This window comes from Oryzias latipes, chromosome 18 (assembly GCF_002234675.1).
Source record: "Oryzias latipes chromosome 18, ASM223467v1".
NCBI classification, from domain to species: Eukaryota; Metazoa; Chordata; class Actinopteri; order Beloniformes; family Adrianichthyidae; genus Oryzias; species Oryzias latipes.
In genome coordinates this window covers 26,222,818-26,241,765 of record NC_019876.2, presented here as the reverse complement: position 1 = coordinate 26,241,765, position 18,948 = coordinate 26,222,818, and the positions used below count along the sequence as shown (strand labels likewise).

Below are 18,948 nucleotides of genomic sequence, written 5' to 3'. Positions count from 1 at the left end.
CATAGCCAATATTCCAAAGTGTTTCCACTGCCATGTATGTGGAGACACTTTGGAATACAATAATACAATGATGTTGCATTAGCACCATTCCATCATTTGAAACCATGAAAACTCATCTGTCAAGATCTAAAATGGATTTATGTAGAGTAGATGCAGTCAGAGGAAATTGTGCAGTTTTTACATGTTTGTGGAACTTAAAGCTGCCTTTTTCTGAGACTAAGTCCACCAAAACAGACAGGAACTGGCCAGCTTGGTTAGGATTTATGACCTCCAGGTGAATTTCTAATGTATTTCTAATTCAAAAACGGATAACAAATCATTTGTAAACAGCTGTAAGAAGCCACGGTGTAACTTGCCTTAAAAAATGACTTTGGGTTTTTAACCTGAGGTGGATCATGCCATAAACACTGCATTGTCCTCTCACTAGAAATAGACATCTAGAAAAGGTATCATTTTATCATTTCTTAAAGTTCCTTAAGTAAATATTGGAAGTGTTTGCTCTGCATTTGCTTCAATGGTAATGGATATTTCTTTTTATGGACCAGCGTGATGTGAACATGAGACGGGCACTTGTCCTCCTTGCACTTCCTGTTTATCTGCATGAAGATGCCTCCAACTTCTTAGAGACCTGTACTGTAAGTGTACATGACTCCGTGTCAATGCTTTTCTCTAATCCTTTAATATTGATTGAGATTTTATTGAGTGGCATAATAAATAGGAAATTGTTTGTAGTTTGTAAACTGAGTGATATTTTTTAATGGTTTTAAGAATGAGACGGAAGATGAAAGGCGAACATCAGGGACTCCTGATTGGATGGAGCGGGAACCTTTTCGTTAACCTTTTCTGCTCCTGATCCATCATTATATGAATAAAGAAAAATGAAGCTTTAGTCTTAAATTATTTTATAAATGTCCTCCATTTTCAGAAAAATGCTAAAGAACTTTTTAAAAACACAATTTTAATTGGAGTTGGTCCTTAAAGCAGATTCCCAAAGATTCCCATTGACAGATGGCAGGAATGTCAGTTTTGGACATTAGTGTGATGAATATCTTTGAGGGTCTGAACTCATCTGTGTTTTTGTTTTGTATTTTCCAGAATACCAGACCTCACAGACACTGCTGTGGTTCTCCTCTCAGTTGTCGTGGTGACGCTCCTGATGCTGCCGTCAGTGGTCCCACAGATCTGGTTGACTAATCTCTTCTACTCTTCGGGGACATCTATGCTCTGGACCTACAGCACCCCAAAAAACTTGAACTTGCCTTCACATTTATTCAGAACGCTGTCATGAGCCTTGAGGACAGCAAACCACTGAAAGGGCGTTTATTGACACGGGAGAATGTTTCGTTGAGTGAGTCTCCCAGAATGGACTATTTGTTGGTTTAACAACTAATGTGTTTTGTTGTGATCATTTGCTTTTTCTGCTGTACAATTCAAAACACACTTTTTGTCAATATGTTGTGTGGCACTCTTATAATGCAGTTTTTATTTCACTGATTGTTTCATCCTCTTGATATTTGTGCTTTTTTCTTTTGAAAGAGCAATTAAAAAAAGTCTATTAAGCAATCACTATTGTGTGGCTTTCATGTTTGTTGGTTTTTATCAATGTTAGCTTTTAAATCTTGTAGTGGGGCAGTATCAATACCTCTGTTTAGAATACATTTCAAGTCCAAACATTTTAAGCTGAAGAATTTTAAATATTTTCAATGCTATACATTTGATGAGTTAGAGAATTTATAAAACATTTGAGTCAATTTTACATATTTTATGAGTTGAGTAATATTATAAAAATATAGTTTGTTAAAGTGTTTTTTTAGTTGGAAAAAATTAAAAACTTTGAGTAAATAATCGCTCTTTTATAAGTTGAGGAATCTTAATATTTTTAATATGAAATAATACAAATTTAAGCCAACTGACAACATAAATTTTAATAAATGTTAACTCAAAAGTTTTAATAATATAACTTAAAAACTATTGTGTAATCTGTTACAAAATAATTTTTAAGTTCTGTCAACTCGTTAGGGTTTACAGTGCACTGTAAACCCTAACGAGTTGACAGAACTTAAAAATTATGATTTGTTATCCGTTTTTGAATTAGAAATACATTAGAAATTCACCTGGAGGTCATAAATCCTAACCAAGCTGGCCAGTTCCTGTCTGTTTTGGTGGACTTAGTCTCAGAAAAAGGCAGCTTTAAGTTCCACAAACATGTAAAAACTGCACAATTTCCTCTGACTGCATCTACTCTACATAAATCCATTTTAGATCTTGACAGATGAGTTTTCATGGTTTCAAATGATGGAATGGTGCTAATGCAACATCATTGTATTATTGTATTCCAAAGTGTCTCCACATACATGGCAGTGGAAACACTTTGGAATATTGGCTATGTAGTACTGCAACATTATATGTAGTACTGCATAGTGCTCAAGTAGCAGAACACAACTTGCACCTCCATTCCATTGTGCCACCTTCAGCCTGCAATCTAAATATGTTTGGTTAAATTGTAAATAATTTTAACTCTATTTCTATTTGGCTAGTTAAAATGTGCATAAATGTTTCCATAGTTCAAGATGAATATATTAAATAAGTATAAAACTCACCCACTGACACCTCTTTCCTGGTGAAATGGTGACTTTCTGTTGAACTCTCTGAAGTTCAGTATCTGAAAAAGTCCAAAAGAGATTTTTCAATGGTAAAGAAAAATGTTTCAATTATATTCTGATCAAAACATATATTGCACTACACAAACTATAGCATTTTTTTAAAATAGCTCTAGACAAATAACTGATCAGGAGACAAGTTACCTCACTGGCCTTGGCGTCTAACTGGAGGTGAAACACTGAACTCTGTAGTTCGGTACCTGAACACAACACGAGCACGTTGATTAATTTATTTTTACAAAAACCCTTTTTATAATGGAGATCAGTGATTTATAAAAGCTTAAAGCTGCATTCAAAACCCAATGCTTCCATGTAGCAACCAGGCTTAAAACTGTTGGCGGTAGCTCCTCCCACACAACCGTTAGAGGCTTTGAGTGACATTTTCGGACATGTGTCCAGCAGCAAACTTTAGCCACAAACAGAAGCCTCCAACGCGAATCTCACACGCAGATCACATTTAGTGTGATTGCAGCATAACAGATCATTTCTACCTCTGAAAAAAACTCATCACTGTCGTAACTTACGGGCAGAAACGCATTTTGGGTTTGGCTCGCCATACGTCTGCTATGACGAACTAATGTACATTTGTCACATTAAGCTCTAAAACCATCGTAACACACGTATGTTTAAACAACAGTAAACCAGATTTACGGTAGTATAAGAGCACTTTAAAAGCATTTCATTCAAAATAAACCGTGAACGATACTTACCAAATTAAATCAGGGCTGAAGACAAGACGGCGCCACTGAGGAAAACATCAGCGATGAGGCGGATGGAAAAAAACCGAGGTTGTGGCGTCTTGAAGCGGGACGAAATCACAACGCATTGCAGAAAAATAAAATGCTCGACTTTCAATTTCAAACGTCGCATACTCGCATTCGGCAAATCCAACATGGCCACCTGAGCTAACGTTGAGAAAACGAAAGACCCTCCCACCAGTACGTGATGACGTCATGACGCTACTTCAGGGATCTTAAAATTTTTGAGTGCTAGATACAAATAAGCTTTAAAATATTGAGCACTGTTAAGTTAAATGTGAAAAAATGTTGATAGAGCTTAATACTTTATAGTTGAATCAACTACAAAATGACATTTAAGTTGTGTAACCTTAATAGTTATGAGCCAATACAACTGTTAGGGTTTACAGTGTGGCAGGGACTCACCTTTGGTAGTGTCGTATGGATGGCGCCTTTTTAAAACACGGAAGTTCCAACCGTTTGAAAAAGATATCATAAATTAGAAATTAATAATTATAATTATACTTAATTATATGAAACCAAGTCATTCATGTATCGGAATAGAGCTGTCAAAGAAAAAGTCTGGAGAGAGATTCACCAGATTTGCACCGCTTGGACATTTCACACCAAGCCTTTTCCAACTGTAGTTGCTGGACATGCTGTAGTATTGGGAAGACCAGTGTGAATACCGTATCCTAAAAGTGCGTTCGAAAACCTACGTTCAGTTAAAGCAACGCAGAGGATGAAGAATTCAATGAATTTAGTCATTTTAAGTGTTATAGTTAAGCTGGCTTGTTTGTCAACTATGGTTATCTGAATAATTGTTCATATGTATCAGATTACTTCTATGTTTAATATAGCCAAATTAGTATTAATGTGTAAATCAATGTCGCACATGGCGTAAGACATAGCGGCGTGTCTTCTTCTGCGTTGTTAATACTGACACTCACAGCTACAGTACCCTCTATCTAGCGGTTGTTGCTATTTATTTATCTATTTAAATCACATACGAGTCTCGCCTGAGTACAATTCCTGTCCTCGGCCAAAATATACGCAACTTTTTCTCTGAAATATACAGTGCTTAAATAACCAAAACCCTTTGGAGACTCCAGCAGATTTTGGTGATGGATGCAGGTTTTGTGCCTTGCTCAAGGTCATCTTAACTTGTAGACTGCCAATGCAAAAATCCAACCTCCAACTGGGGTGTACCAAATGACTGCTACATCTACAGAGGCTGCAGACCTGGAGCTCAACATGGAGCCTAAAGTCCTGTTTTTGGATCAGATGTGCATTTGATGAGCAGAAGGCGTCTGCAGTTTGCTTTCATGTTCTAATTTCAGCACCAAATGCAACGTAAATCACAGGAAGGGAAAAAAAAAGTCCTGATTGAGTTTGATTCAACCCATCGTCTTGTCTGTCAGGATTAAACCTGCCCAGCTGAGTTGATGTCAACTTGGACTTCTCTACAAAACGGCGTGGCTTTGAATCTCTGAAGCCCACTGACTCCCAGCATCCTTTATATGAAACCTTGTTCTGCCTCCCCCTCTTTTTTTCCGCCCTCTTTTCTGCCTTCCACGCAGCTGTCACAGCTATTAATAAGCGCAGCCTGCCATACAGAACTTCTTTCCGTCCTCAATCCCAGCCCTCGCTCTCTCTTACAGCCCACCAACAGACTCCACTTCTCCTCTGTTGTTGTGGCGGTGGCTAAGTTTAGACAATGACTGCAGACAAAAGTGGACCAAAATGAGACTTCATTTATGTTTTTTATGTCTTCTAAGTGTCTTTACCCCCACCCCAAAAAAAAAAACAACTCACACTGTAAACAGTCTAATCTTTACACCAACAGTTTTGTTGAAGATCATGAAATCATCTTTGTTTCTTCTAATGTATCATTTTATTTGGGAACTCCAGGTCCTGTGGCTGTTGCTTTGAGATTTTCTCCATTGGGTTTCATATTGTCAGTAAAACTGGACTCCAACATCAGAAATGAAAAAAGTCAATAAAACTTCAAAGGGATAGATGTAAAATACAAAATGAATTAATCACTTATCAGTTTAAAAATAGTTTGTAAATCCTTTTTGTTTCCTAAAACGTATATTTTCCAAAGAGAATTTTTAACAAATGGGATTATTTGTTGATATAAAACCCAGTTTTGCCTATATAAGTGTAATCTTCTATTTGTATATATTTTTTTAATTTAATTGACAGTCCATTAACTGACTGATTTTTAACAATGCACAAATTATTTTTTCATTTCTTCTTTAGAATTATATCTGCTAGATTAAATTTTTTAAAAACTATAAACACAAAAACACGTTTTTTCTTGCCTGTGTACCCAAGGAAGACCCAAAAATATACAAGCATTTCCTGAATCAATCTATTATTCTTAGCAATTTATTCAACATAATTTATTATTTCAAGGTTCCATTTTAAACCAATTTTATTTGCCTTACGTTCCCCATAACCAGCAGTTTAATCTGAAAAAATGTTCTCTAATGAGATCCTAAATATTGACATCAATGAACTGGATTGTATTGGAATTTATTTATTTCAAGCAATAACAACATAAAAAATACTAAAGAAGAAGAAAACAAAAGAGATATTTATCTTTACATATGAAATTTGGTATAATAATTAATTATGCTTTATTAAGTATGTGAATGATGCCCCTATAATTACTCTTGATCATAAATAGACCTATTTTTACTGTACATACACAACATGACACATTAAATGTGTTAAATATGAAGCTCTTCAACAATAAAAGGAGAGGAAGGAAGTAAATGTACATATACCCACCCCCATTATGCTCATGATTAATTAAAACCTAATAATTACTAATTACAAACTAATAGACAACCAAAGAATAGAAAAACATTGATTTAAAGGAAAATGGATGCACTGATTCATTTATTCATTGAAAATCCAGCCCTACTTATGAAAAAAACCTATAATTCTGCCAACCCGTTGATGGGTAAAAATCTCAGAGATACTGTTTTTGTAACCCCGCAGTGAGATGTAGTCGTCTCACTCGTCAGGGCTGCTTCCTACCTCTTGGATTGTTATGGTCGTTTAAGAAATAATATTTCCCATCTATGAAGTTTAACTTCCCATGACTTGGATACAGGGGCGGAGCTAGAAGCAAAAAAGCTCTGCCCCACACTTGCCCACCCCAATTTATGGGTGAAAAATAGTAAATATAGCAATATTTTTAAATAAAATGAAAACATAAGGAATAAGAAAGCTGTGAGAAATGCTTTGATTTGTAATGGCCTTCCACTCTGGTGTTTTGTCTGGGAGAGTTTTGTCCCCCCCCCCCCCCCCCCCCCCAATATAAGATGGAAAAGCTTTTCCATCCAGTCAAAAGTTCCCTCCATTTTCCTCTACACACCGCACAGCCGTGCAGGCTATCATTTAAAGATCCCCTCCGATGAAAATGGTGCTTTTGGTGTTTTCAACATGCTTTTGTGGCATTTTGCTGATGATGGAGGACATACATGAAGGAAATTCATCTTACAATTACATTTCTGGGTATTCCTTTATTTAAATGAGAGCTTTTATGAGGCGACCGATGCCCTGATGCTGTGGCTGGAGATCTGCCCGACACGCTTGATGCGCTGAACTTCAGAAGAGCAACAATGTGTGTGGAGGCAGTTGTCGGCCACCTGTTGGGCTGCAGACTGCCATTTCTGTTCAGCAGGGTATGGTAGTGAGGGTGAGAGGATCAGCGTCGATTTAAAGGCTCACGGGCAGCTGTGAGTGTGTCAATGTCACGCCTGTCACTTTCTCCGTCCCCTTCCAAAGAAAACCTCCCAGAAAAAACTCACACTTCATTTTTTCTGACATGAGCTCTGGCAGGGGAAGCTGCAGAGAAGGTTGACTTTCCTTGACCTCGTCCAGGTTCTGACTGACTGAGCGGCCTGGATGGAGCTTTGTGTCTCTGCTGGCATTTTCTTCTGACAACAAGTTGTCAGGGATTTGACAGTGTTCAGTCCCAGTACTTTAGCACATTTTTGTTCTGTTGTAGTTGCTGTAGCTCAGCAGTGTATGTTTTTTTTTGTCTTACTGAAAATGTGCAATAGATTCTTTATTGAAGACTCTCCTTCTTTGCTTCAAATTAGGTGGATTGGAGTCTTGACAAAAAAAGGGCCAAAGCACAAATATAGTGGCACAAAAAAGTATCTCAGTCACAGATTCAGCAACTGAACAGAAATCTGTAATGTTCATCATAAATGCACTTCAAAAGATAGAGACAGAATGTAAAAAAAGAATGGATTGTTTTTTATAGAATTTGTGTATATAATTGAACAAACTCGCTCACAAACCTGATACTACTTTTTAAGAATCTCTCTAATCCTCTACTTGTTACTTGTATTAACTTTAACATCGGAGCTTTAGCTCCAGTATTGACGACGTTCTTTGAATTACCAGCGTTGCGCCGATATGCAACACTTTAAAGTATGTAACAGTCAAGAGGGTGAAGTAGTTCAGGTGTCCTTTAATGATGAGCTAATTAATTTTTGCCCCATGGAACTGAAGCTTTTTTAACGCTTCCTGTTTATTTGTGTATAGTCTACGACGGTATCCGTCCATCAAGGCTTTATAAGGTGGATGATCATGATTAATAAAGCGACGAACGCTGTTGGAGGCCTAGAGTTGATCTCTTCTGAGCCTCTGTGGTGTTTCGCACAACCTGTGAGCGTTACAAGTTCATCAACTTTTTCTCAAAGTGTGAAAAAAAAGCAATGCACCAATGAATACATAATTTACTGTAATTGATTGTAAAAACAATCAGAACCAACAATCACAGAGGTACAGTAAAATAGAAAGCATATAAAAATGATAAGGACATCTTCTAAACCCGTTTTGTCCCTTTCACGGTCACGGGGCTGCTGGAGCCTATCCTAGAGACTTGTGGGTGAAGGCAGGGAACACCTTGGACAGGTCACCAGTCTGTCGCATGGCCACAGTCACACACCCATGCACACTGTCACATTCACACCTAGGGACCATTTAAAGTAACCAATTAATCTAACAAGCATGTTTTGGGGCAATATTCATTAAAAAACCAATAAAACACAAATAACAAACTTAAAAACTGAAGGGCTTAAAAATGCGCTCATACCAGTACCTCCAGACTGATATTAAAGACTACTGAATAATTTAATGCTCTGAGGCATTAAGACGTCGTGTTAAACCAGAGATAAAATGTCTCAAAAGAGTTTGGACTCAAACAACTCACTAGGCCTTTTTAGTGTTTTATATATTTATTAAGTTTTCAGTTTTAAAACATAATACAAGCCAATTCAAACCCCAGTCCCCCACCCCCTCCTGCTGTCAGTTGCATATACACCAATATTAATTTAGTAAAGAAAATATAAGGAAATAAAATGGTACAAGTGATAGGCAAAGAGAAACATGAATATATCAAATCAGTCACAGTATATATAAAAAAACAATAAAGTGCAAATATATTAACACACACGTTAAGAAAAGATAGAAAAAAGGGTGGGGGGGAAGGGCATCATTCTGTCACACTATTATTTTTTCTAGTTTAAGATGGTAAAGCACATTTGGAATCCAAAATGATAAAGTGTGTGTGTGTGTGTGGGGGGGGGGGGGGGTAGTCCCTCTGGGCATCATTATCTGCATGCTGGATGCCCTGTAGTCAACCCACATGTGTGGCGTGTCCAAAGCAGTGCAGTAAGATATGAATAAAAGCATTTTTAACAAAATCAGAACATGAATTAACCCTGCATGTGAGAGTGTTTGCCTGAGCACATACTAGAGATCATTTCAGATGTCATCATCATCGTCATTAGACCTGCACAATAAATCGTAAATTTATCGTTATCGCAATATCAAGCCGTGCAATACGCATATCGTACAAGATGGCAAAAATTGCATTAGATGGTCACCTAAAATGTGGCAAAACAATCTTATGGCAGCTTGAAGTGTTTAACGAAACCAAAAAATCCCTTTATGCATTTGACCAATCGAATGGAGCCCTTCACGTTGTCGACCAATCGAATGAAGCGCTTTTATGTTAGATGTTTGCCTCCCATGTAGACTAAGGGGATTTGGAGTGTAATTTATGTGGACTCCTATTTAAATTAAACAGGGAAATTAAACTGGAATTGAAGTTTTTGGTTGTTTTGCTATTTGTTCATGTATCTCAAGTTATATTGTCATCGTTTTCCTCATATCGCGCAGGGCCGATATGAGGAAACATGAACATGACCAAAATATTTAACTTAATGACAGACGTCAAGCTCAGTATTACATCCTTAAAAAGCAGGAAAATTCTGGAATTCTGGAAAAGGTCTGGGGACAATATGCCCCCTTCCCTCACCCCATTGCTCACACCAAAACGAGACGAAACACTTGATCCCCACCTGACCTGCATTTTCTGATGAGCGTACACCTCAGGGTTAGTGATACGCCCCACATCAGTGAAATCTGGGCTCAAATCCCAAACTACTTTCTTTGAAAAGTTGCCATGTTTTCTTTCTAACCTGTGCTAAACATCCACAGATGAATAAGGCAGTGTGTAGCCTTTGTGTACTCAAAGCTGAATCTGCTCTTGATTCACAATGATTTGAATAAAGAAACACTTAGACAGGCAATTTTGAGCTTATTGTCTTCATATATGTCCTCCATCATCAGAAAAATGCTATGAGAACATGTTAAAAAACATTTTTATCAGGGTGGGTCTTTAAATACAGAAAAGGCAACCAAACCCGAAATATATCAGTTACTTTAAATAATAGTTGAGCCTAAAAATGACTAAATATAGGGGTTTCAGGTTGTTTGTCTTGTGATATCTTCCAAGGTTTTTGTCCATTGGCTAATAACTTTTTATTCTCATAGCTTCCTTTGTTGTGTTTCTTCTCCCTCCTCTCCATCTGTCCTCCGTTTAATTAAAGAAATCTCATTACTCTCTCTGTCTGCCTCTGTCCTTTTGTAGATCTGAGGGAAAGCAGAGCAGACCCTGTCCTCCTTGACTGAAGAGGAAATCACAACCAGCGCTTTCACCACACCAACACTTTTGACCTTCATCATGCAGCCCTTCCCTTTTTTCTTCTTCTCCCCCTTCCTCCTCTTCCTCATCCCCAGCTGCTCCACGCAGAGTGAGGCCGACTTTATCGTTCAGACAAAAAGTGGGCGTGTTAGGGGTTTCCAGGTGACAGTGCCAGACCAAAGCCGCCCAGTCGTCGGCTTTTTGGGAATACCGTTTGGGGAGCCACCGGTGGGAAAGAGGCGTTTTCGGCCCGCTGAGCCAAAGCGCCCTTGGCAGGGCGTGTACAAAGCCGACTCCTACCCTAATGCATGTTTCCAGTTTGTTGACAAATCTTATCCTGGCTTTCCGGGCATAGAGATGTGGAATCCCAACAGGGAGATGAGCGAGGACTGCCTGTACCTCAACATCTGGGTGCCCTCATCGGTCAAACCACATAATCTGCCAGTTATGGTTTGGATCTATGGGGGAGGTATGTGCTCACAATACTTTTAAATCCTTTCCAAAAAAATATTCACTAAGTATCTTACAACGCATGATCTGTTAGCTTACTATTGGCCCACATGGTACAGTCCAAAGTAAAATGCATCAGGACAAATGTGAAATGCAAATCAGTCGCGATCTGATTGGAATCATGAATCAAGTGTCATGTGCGGGGAGGCTCGAGAGCCGGTAGGACCCAGACGCAGAGACGGGAGGCCAACGGGTTAAGGACTAGAGGTTTAATTAACAAAAAGCGCTGCCGAGCAGGATGACCAAACAAAACAAAAACTTACGGTGGCGTGGCAAGGGACATGGAACAAGGACTCTAGACAAGAAGACGTTAACAACATGAGCAGAAGTTAATGGACCAGCACAAGAGGAAGGCAGAGACAAGACTTATATACAGGCAGGGCAGACAAGACACAGGTGAACACGATCAGGGCAGAATGGGGACCAAAGGAAGTACAACTCAAGACATGACAAGACAGGAACCCTTTCAAAATAAAACAGGAAACAGAACCAAACAAGACAGAACAAGAACTAAAATAAAAAAACAAGACAAAACAAACTCAAACCATGACATCAAGATCAATTGACAGTGATTCTCACTGTTTAAGCTTAATAAGTCTTAGTGGTTCCTATATGTTTGTTGTTTTACTGGATGAATGAAAATTTTAATAATATATATACATGTATATACATATTATATTTCTATTATTTAAACTATTATTTTGAAAATGAGATCAGAATCAACAAAACACAACAGCTAAAAAGACAAAGATTTTGAAAAAATACACAGTTGTCAAGTTTTACTGTCAACTTCCTGGTTAACTTCAGCAGTAAACAAAACATAACTGTTGCTTTGGGTCATTTTACAACAAAATGTTTTCCACAGAATTTCATATCCTTAAAGTTTTTCTGACTACAGTTCCAGTAAACCAACAAATTAAGAGACAGCAGCACCTCAATGAAAATGAAACAACTAGAAAACCCTCACAGTCCTTCCATCTAAACTGACTACAGTTTTTTTTTGCATATTCATCTTATGGATGTGTTTATTTTCAGAACTGATCTCAGTAAACTGAACTTCCGGCTCTTTTTGTTCCATCTATAAAAACGCTTTTACTTTGAAAATGACAAGCTTCACTGACACTTTACTTTGAAGGTTTTTTCTACTTTCGTTCACAGTAGCCCAGTGTAGCCTTTGTCCTCAAAATCCAACATTATTCTACTGTTTAAGATAGATAATTACATAGCCCGAAGTGTGTTTTTACTGCACTTAGAAAGGTAACGAATAAGTCTGAAAATATTTGTACTTGAATCTTCGGGAACAGATTGGGAATGTTAGAGAAACAATCTGTACAAGTTTTTAAAATGATGCAACATTTGTGAAGATTTGTTATCTAGCGAAAAGAGCGCAGGTTGAACTGGTTGTTTACAGACAAACGAGACCATCCAATAAAACTGTAATTGTTTACCAAATGCAAACACTATACATCAAAGGTGATGCTCCTGAGAAAGTTCAGAGACATACATGACTTCAAAACGCTATGATGTCTAGAGAGAAGTTTATTACTGAGATATGTAACCTTTTCAGGGTTCTACAGTGGTTCTTCTTCGTTGGACGTGTATGATGGTCGCTACCTAGCCAGTGTGGAGAATGTTATTGTGGTATCGATGAACTACCGCATTGGTGCGTTTGGCTTCCTTGCTCTGGATGGGACATCGGAGGCTCCTGGGAATGTGGGTCTGCTGGACCAGAGGATGGCCCTGCAGTGGGTGCAGAACAACATTGCTTCCTTTGGAGGAGACCCCAGACAGGTTTGTTTTGTTTTCTGCTTGTGTTTTATTACTCATATGTGTGGAAAATATAGTTTTTTTTTCTTTTAACCTGTCAAACAGGTGACCATCTTTGGTGAAAGTGCTGGTGGTGCCTCCGTGGGATACCATCTGTTGTCTCCAGGCAGTAGGCCTCTTTTCACCCGGGCCATTCTCCAGAGCGGGGTCCCCAACTGTCCCTGGGCCTCAGTCACCTATGCTGAGGCTCGGAGGCGTGCCACACAGTTGGCCAATGCGGTCGGCTGTAATGGAGGCAATGACACTGAACTGGTGGACTGTCTGCGGGGTAAAACTCCACAGGAGCTTATTGATCAGGAATGGCAGGTAACAGCCTTCTCCTTGATTGTCTAAAGACCATTATTGGATAGTCTAGTTTGTTTGCTTCCCAAATTTGCTTCTTTTGCTGAATTGTCCAAAAGCCATTCTTTAAGAACCCGCTTTTGGAATAGTCTGCTTTTGTAAAATCCAACCTCGTGTTGCGCCAGGAGTCAAAACCAGACTAACTAAACTGGTCCCTCCTTTTGTCATGTTTCTGGAGTTATGGTGCTTCCTGTCTTTAGGTGTCTGCTATCAAAGGTGTTTACATCATGTTTTTCATGCTCACACCAGACTCTGAAATGTCATTGGAATGACCGCTTCCAGTGAAAGGCTTTGTAAACGCGCGCATATGCACGTTTCTGGCCTTCGCATGAAAACTTTAGGGGTTCACGTATAGCTATGCAAGTTGTTCAAGTGTGTGTGTGTGTGTGTGTGGGCTCTACGTAGTCTATGCCGCAATTGAACGCGGGCAAAAAGTTAAACCAGCTGAACGTTGAACAATCTGGGACTCGACTTGGTAGTGACAAATGGGTAGCCTCCTTTTCCAAACATGGAAGTACCAACTGTTTAAAAATTGATTATGGAGGGGAAATTAGGAATTGCGGTCTGTGCCCAGCCTGAATTATAAGACACAAAGTCTTTCATAAATCGGAATAGATCTGTGTACGCAGCATAAGAGAAATGTCCTAATCTTCTTCATTCTGTTTCTGACTGCTAGCAATGCAGATTTGCCATCTGTAGAGGACATCTCTAAACCTCTCAACCCTTGCATGCTATTGAATGAACCCCTTTTGGTATCTACAGAGGCCCTTTGGGGCTTTTCAACTATACTAAATGTGAAGGGGTAGGGCTCTAGAAGTTGTAGTTTTTTGTTGATTTTAAAAAAAAGTTTTGAAGGGGTAACATTTTTTCTTCTAGTAGTCAGGAATGTGTGGTACATTTAATTCAAGCAAGTCCATGGACAGTAGTCCATCTTGCATTTCCTCTTGTTAGGATGCTCTTTATTTGACAGTTGTAAAGTGGAGATTTTCCATTTAAGTGCCAAAGCAGTCATTCAGATACACATCTTTCTGCATGCTGTGGTCCTGAAGTCGGATTGTAGAACCTCTGCTTTTGATCATTTTTTTGTTTAAGGCACACAATCTTATAAGGACTTACCGTTCTGATACAGGTGCTGCCATGGACCGCCCTCTTCCGGTTTTCCTTTGTACCGGTTGTGGATGGGGAGGTTCTTCCTGACGCTCCTGAGGCCATGGTGAATTCAGGGGACTTTAAAGACACCCAGATCCTTCTGGGAGTCAACCAGGATGAGGGCTCCTACTTTCTGCTATACGGAGCACCTGGCTTCAGCAAGGACAACGACAGCCTTATTTCCAGAAAAGACTTCCTAGCAGGTAAATTAAAGCCGCTGATAATTACGGCACTATGTGGAAAAATGTGGTCGATTTTTGAGAAGCAAATGACCAATTATTAGCTTTGGTAAAAGAAACATTTTTTATTTTTTTCTGAACAAGAGTTTGATTGGCAGCACTTTCCCCTAAATTCTATAAACTGTAAATCTCACCACCTGCACGCAACACACAACAACATACAAAGTAGACATTTTAACCCGTTAAACTGTCCTACTTTCCCATGAATCTGTCCTTCCCTGCTGTGTTTAACAACCTAACATCAATACTGTGCTTGCGTTCACATAGGTAGGATTAACTGATAAGGGATCTAGATAGCTTTATCTATCAAGTTGTGCTAATCTCACAAGGTGGGATTAATCGTTAGAATACCGGCGACACCTGAGTAACACAAAATCTTTGACATACCAAAACTCTTAAACCCTTTACACAAACAAGCATAATCTTCTGGAATAACGTTGCGTAAACGGTTAAAGAGTTACAGTCGTCGAAAAAATGTCAACACTGGAGCTAAAGCTCTGTTGTTCAAGGGTCAAGAGAAAGAGCCTCCAATCTGCAATAAAATACTGACAGTAAAGGTTTTTATGAACAAATATCAATGACTGTGAATCAGTGGACATTAAATGTCTACTGGACCTGATGGTATCTGTAGTGCTAATAGACTACGGTTTTAGGTATGCTGCTATCTTGGTGTAATATGACTTTGCCAAATTGTAAACCTTCCAAAAATGGCTAAAAGTTAAAGAAACGAGCATGACTCTTGTTGGTACTTTGCCACTGCTGCCATATTAAACGTTGATGTACGTACATAAACATGTCTAAATTGTGTTTAATCTACATCTCTTAAGTCACTTCCGCTTTTTTTTGTACTATAGGGGTCAAGATGGGTGTACCACACGCAAACGACATTGGTCTGGAGGCAGTGGTGCTGCAGTACACGGACTGGATGGACGAGAACAACGGGGAGAAAAACCGCGATGCCATGGATGACATCGTGGGCGACCACAATGTCATCTGTCCACTGGCTCTCTTTGCTTCCTCTTATGCCAGACACCACGCTGAAAAGGCTAACAACGGTTTTGGACACTTGAACAATGCAGGAAATTCACAAGGTAACTGCTGTGTGTTTTTGTTCTCGTTTTTGTATCCTAGTGTATCCTCCCCCTTGTTTGTGGGGACTTGAAATAACATCAAAAATAGACAGCCTTTTGATTTGTCTAACACAGTTTGGACAACATGCAACAATTTGTGTTATTTTTTTGTATTTTGCAAAATTAAGTACGGGTTAATGGCCGACGAAGTGTGCATTATTACTTTTTAACGCATGCCTTGGAAGCCTTTACCGTCCAACGCGAAGCGCGTTAAAAAGTGATAATGCACACTTCGAAGGCCATCAACCCGCTTATACCATGGTCACCTACAAAACCACTAAATAGTAACCAGTTTTTAGTCCTTAATTCTTGTTTTTTTTCCGATTTGGATTTTCTCTTTTCCTGAATTTCCTAAACTATTTGTTACGTGGAGCGGAGTGGGGCCACAGAATTTATTTCTGATATTTTTCTGTTACATAGATGTCACCGTGGGCTCTTATGGGTTCAGCTTTTCCAAATTGTTGGTTGGTTGAGACTTACGCAGTTTATGCCTATTTTACGTAGTTTATATTACGTAAATATTACACAATTGTGAACGATTTTTGTGAGATGAATACGCAAATTTGTGGCTTTCCACCACCATTCCACGAATGTCTAACGGGCGTTTCACGGATGTACCACCCATGTATAACTTTTACATCGCATATATGAATTGCATATAAACAGCACAATAATCCCACACGGTTCATGTTCTACGTTAATTTACGGGTTCTTTGTACTTCCTCCGTGGTTTTAACATAGTTCATTCGTAATACATCTGTGAAAATTTCACATAAAGACCACAACTTTTCTCACTCTCTTTTCCCCGTATATTCACGTATGACCAATTGTCATACGTGCAAAATGTAGGTGGCTGTGTGACGCGGCCTCTTGATTTCTTTACAGCTTTCTTAGTTTGCCTGGCTGTATTTAGTTAAGGATCAGCACAGGTGTAGTAGTTTTTCAGTCTTTAAAGAGTATATTCTCCCAACAAAATAACTGCAACTGTACTTGAAAGATGGCTTCCTGTTCACAACCAGGATGGCTTCACCAGCTCTTATATTTACAGTCTATGATGCGCTGTCCAGGTTTCTTTGAGTGGTAGCTTAGGAGAAGTGCAGCCTCACTGCTCCACATGTTTTTGTCTTCCTTGCTTCTAAAGGAGGGGTTTACCTTTACCTCTTTGATCACCGCGCCTCCAATCTGGCCTGGCCCGAGTGGATGGGCGTGATCCATGGCTACGAAATCGAGTTTGTCTTCGGCCTGCCGCTGGAGAAGAGACTCAATTACACCTCAGAGGAGGAGAAACTGAGTCGACGCATGATGAGATATTGGGCCAACTTCGCACGAACAGGGTGAGAAACTCCTGACTGTCAAAAAATAGCTGGGGGGGGGGGGGGGGGGTTGCCCCCACCCTGAAACCCCATGTGTTTGCATGTTTGTCACACTTAACATGTTTTAGACTAATACAATCAGTATTAGTATCAAGTATTCAACAAAAGGGGAAAAAACCCTGTTTTGAATGAAGAAGTGTCTGGTCATTTCTGCCAACCGACCCCCTCCCATTCATTCATAGCAACATTGACAGTCTACAGACCCCTTCTAACAAATTAGAACATCATGGAAAAGTGAACTCATTTCTATAATTCAGTTCAGAAAATGTAACTTTCATAGAATTTAAGTTTAGTAGATGATTAGTTGGTCAAACTCAGTTTAAAACATTCATGTTCTGCAGCATTTAGGGAGATTTCTCCACAATGTTCAGATTTTTTGAAATCCTGTTTTTCTGGGTTTTATAAGCTGGAACCCCGATGTATGTAAAAATAAACAAAGAAATGGTCTAAATCAATTAAACAGTGGGCCCTGAAAGTTAATTTTTTGAACGGAATTAGGCAAATGAACACACTTTCCCATGATTATCTAACTTTTAGGAAAGGGTCTGTATTTCAGTGGACGAATTTTGGATTCTTAGTATTTGGTTTATTATTATTATTATTTTGGTCATTGTTCTGCTCTAAAACCCAAGAGCGCTGTAGCCTGAGCTCACAGATGAAGATGAAGGATGTTCTTCTTCAGGAAAGTCTGGTAGACAAAAGACTTTAAGCTTTTCTTTACCACACTAGGTCAACAGGACCTTAGGCATCAAAGCAGACAGTTTCTGTGAGGTTCTTTTTCCTTAAATACAGATACATTTACACCAAATTTAAGCATGTTTAGTCTCAGAATATGTTTCCCCAAAGACTGAAGAAGACGGGGCTTTTTCGTGCACTGGATTTTGTCTTGACCTCTGGCATGCAGGCTGGTGTTCTTGGTCCTGGAGTCTGCAATTGTACAACTCCTTTAACCCATCACTATGGTTTGAAGAAAAATACAAATAATAATCGGGCATGCAGTTTAATGTTCATTTGTTTTGGTTAGTTTTATAGTTTATGTTTTGATTTTTAAACTGATCTGATATTATTATTGTAAAAAAACAAAACATTTTTTTATTACACTGGTGATGCTACAATAAATCAACAGTCCTTGTGTGCCTTTTTTACGCTCCTCCAAAATGGAAACAAGGCAGATACTGCAGCAAAATGATGGTTCAATCTTCTGTCAGAGATGTTAATGAGTTGCTGTTGAGAGGCAAAGCCCCTAATGTATTAGGGGGAGAACCTGTCCCGGTCTCTTTCTAATGATGGAGTTGGGAATGCAGGCCTTATAATTGGATGTTGTGAAGCTTTCTCTGCTGTCTTGGATGAACTGTTACTGCTATATTGGGGTAAATTTAGTCTGCCAGCTTGTCACCACTTTACCATGTTGTGGTGTCTGTGGATTATGACAAACTATTTGTTTTTTTTTAAGCTTTAGAAAAGCTTTTTACAGGCTGATAGATTTCAGGTATTGACCCCATCTTGTTCCTGAATGTCTGTGGATCTCCTCCCTGGAGGAGATCTGCTTCACTTGTGAGGCAGACCATTGCCGATGGAGAGCAGCTGTGGCAGCAGTTTGGTTCCACTAACTAAACTCACCTTTTTGAAGCTGGATGAGCCTCGTAGTCTGTGTTTTAATAGGGGGGAGGCGGACTCTGAAAGATAAGATTAACCTTTAGCTGGGACTATTTCTCCCTCCGAAACACACTTAAAGTTAGTTTTTTCTAAGAATGGGCTGATGCAATTTTCTGCGGCCGATACCTATAACCGATATTCCCCTGCAACTGTGGCCAATAGCCGATCTTTGCAGATACCGATACTAAATTATCTACAGTAGCACAAAGTTTAGATTTCCTTTTTGTTTTTTTATTAGAAATGCACAACTTGGACAATCACGTCATACTCGGCCTTTTAACATAAAGCAAATGATTTCATAGGA

The 18,948-nt window shown here is 39.0% G+C and overlaps 1 protein-coding gene across 1 annotated transcript in view; it reads left to right on the top strand.

Moving 5' to 3' along the window:
• Positions 1–18,948, top strand: part of ache (acetylcholinesterase (Cartwright blood group)) — a 58,647-nt gene that overhangs the window by 21,648 nt on the left and 18,051 nt on the right. The window contains exons 2-7 of the mRNA XM_023949005.1: positions 10,365–10,887; positions 12,496–12,719; positions 12,801–13,061; positions 14,227–14,449; positions 15,340–15,576; positions 16,757–16,949. Coding sequence (XP_023804773.1) covers positions 10,458–10,887; positions 12,496–12,719; positions 12,801–13,061; positions 14,227–14,449; positions 15,340–15,576; positions 16,757–16,949 — 1,568 coding nt within the window. The 5' untranslated portion in view covers positions 10,365–10,457. The remainder of the gene's footprint in view (positions 1–10,364; positions 10,888–12,495; positions 12,720–12,800; positions 13,062–14,226; positions 14,450–15,339; positions 15,577–16,756; positions 16,950–18,948) is intronic.